The following is a 9,290-nucleotide window of genomic DNA, read 5'->3' on the forward strand; positions in this document are numbered from 1 at the left end:
GTGTTTATTACACTAGTCCCCAAAGTTTTGTTATACCGTTTTCTTATTCGTTGGGTTAACAACTTTGAGGACTTTTATTTAATTTTTATTGGTTCGTTAATTTTCCAAACGTTCAACCACTAATTGTAATTTACAGAAGGTGTAATTTTGTGCATTATTATGGAATATGTACATCAATTTATCGGTCATTGTCTTATCCCTTTAGATTCCTGCTTTTATTTACGAGTAAATATCCTATTAACTACTCAATTGATTTAGTTATCTTTTAAGATAAACTTCACATATAAAAAATCGTTTAAGGCATTTAATTTTCAGATTTAGGTCAGGGCTTGAGCTATCTTCTAGCTTAACACTGCCTCTTTAAATATAGAGCCACTAGAGGCTAGTGGCATAACCGCTAGCATGAATGAAGAATCTGAAGTTTTGTATAACAACCCGTATAAGGGTAACCGGTTCTGTGTGTCTGTCTGTTAGTACCGAAGGATGTAATTAATTGCTGAACCAGTATGGTTTACCTTTGCATCGTAACTTCTCATATGTCCTGGAAAGGTTCATAGGTATTTTGGAGGTGGGAACCACTACCCCTTCAAGAGAAATCGCCACTATAAAAAAATGACTCCCCTATTGATTTTTTAAATTTTTTAAAAAGTGTGTTGGGAGCGACTTATTCCCCACACTCATTACCCCAAGTGCCCCTAGAGGACTCTAGAAGCGTAGATGCTAGTAACTGTCATTGCATCTAAAAATAATATCATTATTCATAGATATTAAGCTACCTGGCCCTTAATTTTGTGATGTATAGTCCCTTTCTTCCTGATTTAAGAGCAATGCATGTATTATATAGTTTAGCTTTTAGTTCTTGTGTCAACGGTTTCGGAGCAAGACATTGCTCTGCAACACGACACGAACATAAAAGTGAACAGTTGTCTTAATATTAATGTTATTATTGTATGTTAACCTTGTATTGAATTAATACACTTTATAAGAATATTTAGCTGTTTGTTCTTGCTATTACTATACGTCATTTTGGCGCAGTAGTGTAGTACGAATCTACGGCTCAGATTTTCTTTTAATTGTATTATTTCTTTGCTTTAGTTTTGTTCAGGAATTTTTGGACGCCATGAAGGTGGACATTGATTATTACAAGAAGTTGTCCCCGGCGGAGAAGGAGGAGTATATGCTCCAATTGTTGGCCTCGCTGCAGGGTGATATTCATTCCAATGGGGATATGCTGGTTAATCTTACTGGAAGAATGGCGCCGCTGGAGGCGAAAGTTCAGGAATTGACGGATAATGTTGATACTAATGTTGCTGCGGTTACTGGACTGGCTACTCGGATAGACGATTTGGAAGATCGTCTTAATAAGGTGGTGGAGCCTAGTGTTGATAATGATATCAAGACTGAAAATGTGACTGTTGTGAATGAGTTTATGACTGGCCAGCAGCGAATTCTTGAAAAGATTGCTCAGCAGAATAGTTTGAATGACCAGCAGGATGGTTCGAATACCCAGCAGAATGGGTCGAATAACCAGCAGAATACCCAGCAGAATGGGTCGAATAACCAGCAGAATGGTTTAAATAACTCTATGCCGTGGCAGAGGACGGCTGGTGGATCTGGAGGATTTGGAGGATCAGAAGAGAAGCCTAAGTTGTTTGCTGGTGGTTCTCGGCCTATTTTTGGTGGTATGCAGGGAAATGAAGATAAGATCATAAAACTTTGGGAATTGTCTAGAGTGGATGCTGTGGATAATATCTATAATGGAGTTCTCATGTGGTGGCCAGCCCTTTCTGAGGTTGATGCGGAGGATTTTAATACGCTCAATTTTTTTGAAGCTGGACTGAGTGATTCGCAGGTTAGTTGGTGTAAATCTCTTGTTTATGTACCAGATAGATCTCTGTATGTTTCGCAGGGGGAGGAGAATGTGCATAGGTACAATGAAACGTGTGCTAAACTTGATGATCAGTTCAGGAAAAATGCGCCTGAATTTGCAGTTGACGATGATGTGATTTTCTTTGATGATTATTTGGAGAGATTTTGGATGACTACTAGACGTTATCATATGACTAATCATCAAGTGTGTAAGGAAATTTTGTTTGATAAATGTGTGGGTGTAAGAACCGCTTGTGGTTATACACTAAAACCTGCTGATATGGAGAATAGACAATTAACATTAAAGGGGTACTTGTGTAAGATGCGGGAGACATTTTTACCACCCGACATGAAAAATGTGTGTAAAGATGCGTATTTGAGTGTTAAGCAACATGAGAATGATAAGATTGATGCATTTTTTGATAAGATACTATCTTTCTGGAAACGTGCGTATCCGAAACCAACTGATGATATGTTTATGGATTTCTATTCTCAAGTGTGTAATGTGGTTTTATCTCCACTTTTGGCTAATCAGATGCGTCAATTTGCATTGGATTTGGAGCGTGACGGACAAGTGCGAATGATAACGAAGTTTCGGACAGAGTTAATAGTTAAAGCACAATTGATTGTTAAAGGGCTACAATTTAATCAAATTTCAGGGTCAATGGCTAGAGGATGTACAACAAACCAGATGGCTTTGGCTAAGACGATGGTTGGTGGCGTTGGTTCCAAGTCAAATCCTGTAACTATTGATCAGGTTAGTGATGAAGATAATTTGTCATATGAAATAAATCAATGTGAAATTGATTTAGCTGATGAATTTGGTGGACCAGCTGAACTTATTCCTTTAATTGGCGCAATTCAAGGTGGTTTTATTTGTTATTATTGCAACAGAAAGGGTCACATGATGAGGGATTGTTTTGATATTAGAGATAAAAAGTTGCCTAATCCTAAAGGAAAATACTTTTTGCGGTGGGGAAACAAGCCTTTTGTTCCTTATAAGACGGGGCAAAAGAGTTTTAAAAAGAATGAAAATAGTTTGGATAAAAAGAAATTGGTTGGTGAAATTGAAGGAGAGGTGAAAGAAGGGGAGGATACGAAGGAAGTGGCGCATGTCGATGGTTTAGGGGCAAGCGATTATGAAGACGATCTTGTAGCGGAAGTCGAGGCATGGAATAATGCTATTATAGATGACATTTTATGGTTTTAATGTTTTGAATGTATTATAATCATAAAACCTTATTCCATTTTCTACTTGTTACGCGGCATTGTTTTGATTTATGCGCATTGTAAATAAACAACAACAAAACAAAATTAATGATAAAGAGTGAACGAAGCAACTCTAATTTTGTGATAATTTATTTTGATGGTTTATTTTGAATTATGAAAAGATAACATATTGTTTATAAGCCTATATGAAATTATGAGATTATGTTATAATGGAAATCAAAATAATTAATTTAGTTTTTGATTATGTTTTGTTGAAATTAGGAAAATTCATTTTTGTTTCAGACTGTTGTGGAGTCTAACAGAGATAAGAATAATAAAAAGTGAAAATGAAAAATGAATTAGGAATACAATTTTGTAAAATTGCTATTGAAAAATATTAAATTGAATTTTAAATTGAATTAAATTTGATAAAAATGTGAAATTAGATATTTGAAAAGTATTAAATTTTGATGAAATGTGGAAAATTGTTTTAAAAGATGAGTCAGTTATTGTGATTTAAAGTATTCGATTTTAAAACAATTATATTGCGATTTAGTGATGTTGATTCAGCAAAATTTTTAATGAAGTTTAGAATTTCATGAAGCAAAATTGTTATAATGCATTAGATATAATCGTGGAGAAGTCTCTTTCTATGAAGGAAGGGAGGGGCTGTCTCTCGGAGCTGGTATGCACAAATATGGTGGAGCTGTCTCTTTTGTTGGAGGAGAAAGGGGGAGTGAACATATTTGCAACGAATATTGCACTACCTCTCAGAGTTGGTATGCGCAGATATGGGGGAGCTGTCTCTTTTGTTTGAGAGAAAGGGGGAGTGACCATATTTGCAAAGAAATTTGCACTATCTCTCAGAGCTGGTATGCGCAACATGGGGCGGTGTATAGAGGTAGCTGCAATGATTATCGGGTGTGGAGCGCGCCATGCGCAGAAAGTTGAGCTGCGCAGAGAAGCAAAGCTGCGCAAGAAAGTGCTCTCAGGTATTGAGATATATAGTTAGTTGAATTTCGACTTTTAAACCTTTTATACATCTCAGTTTAATCTGACAATAATAGTTTTGTTAGGTAATATTTTATTGAATTTCAAAGAATTGAACTTATGGTATTTGGAAAGATTAATTTGCTTGGTGATTGATAATGTTTGATCATGTCATATTTCTTAATACAACTTCTTTTATTGTGTTACAAGTTATTGGTTCAGTGAAACATTTATTTATGGCATCTAAAATAATTGTATTTATTTTAGATTGGCTGAGAAGAGTGTTTGTGGTGATTGGGAGATACTGTCATCATTATTTATTTGATGATTGGTCGGAGAGAAGTTTACTGATTGTGGATTAACAAATAGTTTGGGGAGTTTCTGTTGGCCGGAGAATTTCTGTTGTTGATTGTGGATTAAGAGATATTTTTGGACGTTTCTGTTGGTGGATGAAATATTGTCGGTGAGTGAATTGTTTTATTCAGTTCTTTTGTTATTTGTTGTAGACAGATAGATAGTTATTTGATAGACAATTGGATAGTTACAACCTCATAACTGTTGGTGTTAGTTAGATAGCTGTTTTATAAGTTTCATGAAGATTCTGAGATGGCGGCTGGAGCGGCTGAAGTCTATGTTCCAACAAAGATTGGTGGTATGGAAATCCTGACCTTAATTGATAGCGGCAATGCAAGAGGCTGCCTGATATCTCAAGTGTTGGCTAGAAAGCTTGATTGTGTGATTGAAGAAACGGATTCGAAAGCAACAGGCGTGCAGGGTTCCAGCATCAAGATTGATGGTGTTGTTCGGAATGTTGAATTTCAGATTGGAGGTCACAGTTTTCAAGAAGATTGCTTTGTTATTTCCGGCATGACTGTACCTATGAACCTAGGCAGTTATTGGCTGAACAAAAATAACGTGAAGACGATATTTGCCAAAGACGGCAACAGGATTGAGATGCATGGAATCAGTGTGAATTTAGTAGCTAAACGGAAAATTGTAGTGAAGAATTTGGTTCATACAGTTTTGGAGAAAATGGAGAAAGCAAGAACTAAGAAACCTGAGATTAATGTAGCTGAGTTACAAGACCAAAAATGGATTTGTTCATTGAAAAATCGAATAGAAATTCCTGCATTGAGTACAGTGGTGGTAGAAGTTTCAACTAAGGGAAATATGCCTGAAGGACAGTTGTGTTATATAGCTCCTAGACAAGGTTACTGTAGCCGAAACAACTTGTTGATAAACGAAGGAATTACTGAGGTGGGAAAGAACGGTAAAATTATGACTAAAATCACGAATTTTGAAACTGTTACGAAATCTGTTCCTGCTGGTACTTTGGTTGGAAATTTGTTTTTGGCGGAGAAGATAGCAATGCTGCAAGAGAACAGAGTTAAAGAAGATGTGTCAACAACATTAAAGAAGATTTGTTTTATTAAAGATAAATTGAAGTTGGATAAAGTTCCGTTTTTAAAGGATAATGTTTCTTTGAAAGGAAGGATAGTTGGTTTGTTTTTAAAGAATTTCAAGGCGTTATCGATTGATCCTACGGATATTGGATCTTGTACTTTGGAGGAGTATGATATTCAGTTGGTTCCTGGAGCTCAACCTTTCAAGAATAGGATGATTAGACTCAATCCTCATCATGCAGAGAAACTAAAAGAACAGATTGATTTATGGTTGGAAACAGATGTGATAGAAGAATGTAATTCACCGTTTAATTCTGGAATTTTTGCTGTTAAGAAGAAGGTTGGAAATACTAACGAGGTGAAAGTCCGTTTTGTCCTGGACTACCGTTCATTAAATGAGATAACTGAGAAGATCTGTTACCCTTTGCCTAACATTGGTGAGCTATTTGACAAACTTGGAGGAAAGAAGATTTTTACGTCTATTGACCTAACTTCAGCGTATAATTCAATGCATTTGAAGGAATCTGTCAGGAAATATACAGCATTTTGTTCTAATGGACGGCAATATTGCTTCAAGAGGCTTCCGTTTGGATTGACCAATGCTCCAAGTGCATTTGTAAAGTTGATGGATAGAGTAATGGATTTGAGTCCTGAATTAAGGGCATTTTGCCTAGTTTATTTGGACGATGTTCTTGTATATAGTATGAATGTGGAGGAACATCTGGAACATTTGAATATTCTACTACGAACATTCTGTGAAGCAGGCCTCAAGATTAATCTTGGAAAATGTACATTGTTTGCAGAGGAAGTGAAATTTTTGGGCCATATTATAAATGCAGAAGGCATATTTATGGACCAAGCATATATTGAAAAGATTAAGAATTGGCCAGTACCTGAAACAGGTAAAGATATTCAAAGATTTACTGGTTTCATAAATTATTATGGTTCATATTTCAAGAATTTTTCTGATATTACGGCACCATTGAACAAATTCAGAAACAGTAGTAAAATAGAATGGGATGAAAAAAGTATGGAAGCTTTTACAAAGACTAGAGAATTGTTCTGTGAAGAAATAAGTAAATCGTTCCCAGATTGGAGAATGGAGGCTGAACCATTTGTGTTGGATACAGATTGGTCATCTACAGCTATGTCTGCGGTGTTAAGTCAAAAACAAAATGGACAAGAGAAGATGATATCGTGTTGGTCACGTGTTTGTTCAACTCATGAAGCCAATTATGCAGCACATAAAGGAGAATTATGTGCATTAGTAAATGCTGTTGAAAGATTTGAATGTTATTTGAGACACAAGAAGTTTATCGTGAGAACTGATTCAGCTGCACTGAAACATCTATCTACTTGGAGGCAGAACGGATATTTTGTTGGTCTCACCATAAGGTGGATAAATTTTTTATCCACCTTCAGTTATGAGGTTGTACATAGGCAGGGCAAGATGCATACTAATGTTGATATATTGTCACGTACTGCATTAAAGGATAGTAAAGATAGGATATCTAAATTATCGACAGACGAACAAGGAGAGTTAATATTGGATACTGTATATCAATTGGAAGATCCTAAATTATGTCTTATTGCAGGAATTGGAGCAGAGACGGCCAGTCAAATATCATCCAGATTGAAGGCGAGAGAATTTAGTCGTAGCCTGGAGAAGGATCCTGTTTTAGTTGAGGTGAGGAAATTTATTGTAAATAATGTCAAACCTACGTCTAGAGAATTGTCTCAAATGCCTTATCGTGGTAAACAAATATTAAGATTTTTTGAACATCTGAGTTATAAGGATGGTTTAATTATCCTGACTTCACCTATGCGGCTCCAGAAAGAATTTCAATTTATTGAACGGGTAGTGGTACCTATTGGAATGTACAATAAAGTTTTCTTGTTAGCTCATGCAGATGTTACAGCGGGGCATAGGGGTTATTTGGAAACTTTGAGCAGGATTAATCGTCACTTCATTTTTCCCTATGTGTCTAAATATGTAGCGGCGGCAGTTGCAAATTGTGTCATTTGTTTGAATAGACGTAAAAAACCTAAACATAATCATAATATAGAATTTTCTCCTTTGGCTGGGGAAGCTATGGCAGAGTTGGCTATAGATGCTTTAGGTCCTTTGAATGAGTGTGAATATAATGGAGTCATTTGTAAGCACATTTTAATAGTAGTTGACAGTTGTACTAGATATGTGTGGTTGTTTGCTATTGAGGATGTTAAAGCTGAAACAATTATTGAGTGTTTGAAGTTTAATTTATTTTCTGTTTGGGGACTATGCGAGCGAATTAGGACTGACAATGCACAAAGCTTCAAATCAAAAGTTTTTAGGGAAGTTTGTTTAAGGTTGGGAATTGAACAAATTTTTATCCCTCCAAGATCAGCAAATTCGAATTACAGTGAAAGATACAACCAATCGGTGTATTCGTTTCTTAAGACTGATTTACGTTTTCAAGATGGAGATTGGGCTTATAAACTTAAAGCTACACAATTTTGTATGAACACTTCTTTCAATCGGAGGTTAGGATGTTCCCCGTATTTTAAGATGTTCCTAAGAAACCCTAAGCTTCCACTTGACTCATTTGATCCGTTAACACGCTCGAAAATTAAACATATGAATTTTTCAGAGTTATTGGAGTGCCTTGACAAGAATTGGAGGACTGGACAAGAAAGAACTGAGAAGTATTTACAGGTAGAAAATACAGAAAGGATAGGTCGGCCGATAGCTATAAATTCCTATTGTTATATTTTTTATGACGTCACAACGATTGGTGTAGCTCGTAAACTCTGCTCGTTATGGGTGGGTCCGTGTTTAGTGACAAAAGCAATTTCTGATAGTTTATTCGAGGTTCAACCCCTAGAAAAGTGTAGATTGAAAGATAAAGGGGTGAGAATTGTACCAAGAGATAAAATATATGTTATTGAGAGTACTTTAGACTTGACTCCAGATGAAAAGATTGACTTAGTGATTACAGATGAATGTTTCTCTGTGGATAATACCTTGAAAGTAAACTATGACTTTCCCAATACTTTGAGAAATTTAACTTGTTCAGGCGTTTCTGAAGAGGAGAATAGTTGTGGCGCTAGTCCAGAGGTGGTTGGAAGGCGGAAGGATGGACAGGTAACACCAGATTTTTTGGAGAAATCTTTTTTGGGTGTTGGGTTGTCACAGCAAAGGTCAAATGTATCTCAGGATAATGAAAATTTAGATGATTTAGTTGAGGATCTTAGTGATACTTTGGAAAGTACTCATATTTCTGATAGTGTAGATTCAAATGATATGACTGACAAAACTAAGTTAGACTCTACATATTCTACTATTAGTAAGGATAGTGTTTTTCATGGAAATTATGCCTCTGATAATAGCTTAGTAGACAACAGTTTGAGTGTAGAGGATGTTAACATGGAATCTGCTAGAGAGTTAGAGTCTCGGATGAGTATTTTAGAGGACACTTTTCCAAAACTGCAAAGTAAAATTGTAAACTTGGAACAACGAAGGGGAAGTGTTAAACGAGGTAGAGATGTTGAGGAGGATGAATTAGATAGATCGTTAGATAATGCAAAATTGCAAAAAATGTCTGAGACTATTCCTGTTAAAGGTCGTCCTAAAGGTTCTACAAATGAAGTGCAATTACAAAAATTAGAAGAGGATAGACAAAACAGAGAAAAAGACAGATTAGAACGTTATTCAGTAGCAGATGTAGTAACTAGGAACCTCGCAAAATTGATTAAAAAATAATATTTGTAATAATTTGTATAATATTTGCAGGAGAAGAGATTACCACGAAAACCGTAGGGAGCGTGATGACAAGAGAG

The 9,290-nt window shown here is 35.9% G+C and overlaps 1 protein-coding gene across 1 annotated transcript; it reads left to right on the forward strand.

Annotated features, from left to right (window-relative positions):
* Positions 1-795: 795 nt before the first annotated feature.
* On the forward strand, positions 796-2,626 carry LOC145334771 (uncharacterized). The gene is made up of 2 exons (XM_080180370.1): positions 796-1,852; positions 2,529-2,626. Exons 1-2 carry the CDS (start codon positions 1,121-1,123, stop codon positions 2,613-2,615), a joined length of 819 nt encoding a protein of 272 aa, XP_080036496.1. The 5' UTR covers positions 796-1,120; the 3' UTR covers positions 2,616-2,626.
* The last annotated feature ends 6,664 nt before the right edge of the window (positions 2,627-9,290 follow it).

Source organism: Acartia tonsa, chromosome 12, assembly GCF_053477335.1.
Source record: "Acartia tonsa isolate MP-2025a chromosome 12, ASM5347733v1, whole genome shotgun sequence".
Lineage (NCBI taxonomy): Eukaryota > Metazoa > Arthropoda > Copepoda > Calanoida > Acartiidae > Acartia > Acartia tonsa.

What these genes read in the sequence shown, in the direction of transcription:
- LOC145334771 (XM_080180370.1), top strand. Translation starts at nt 1,121, where the DNA reads ATGAAGGTGGACATTGATTATTACAAGAAGTTGTCCCCGGCGGAGAAG. An exon ending in CTGGACTGAGTGATTCGCAG is followed by an intron (nt 1,853 to 2,528) that starts GTTAGTTGGTGT and finishes ATCAAATTTCAG; the next exon opens with GGTCAATGGCTAGAGGATGT.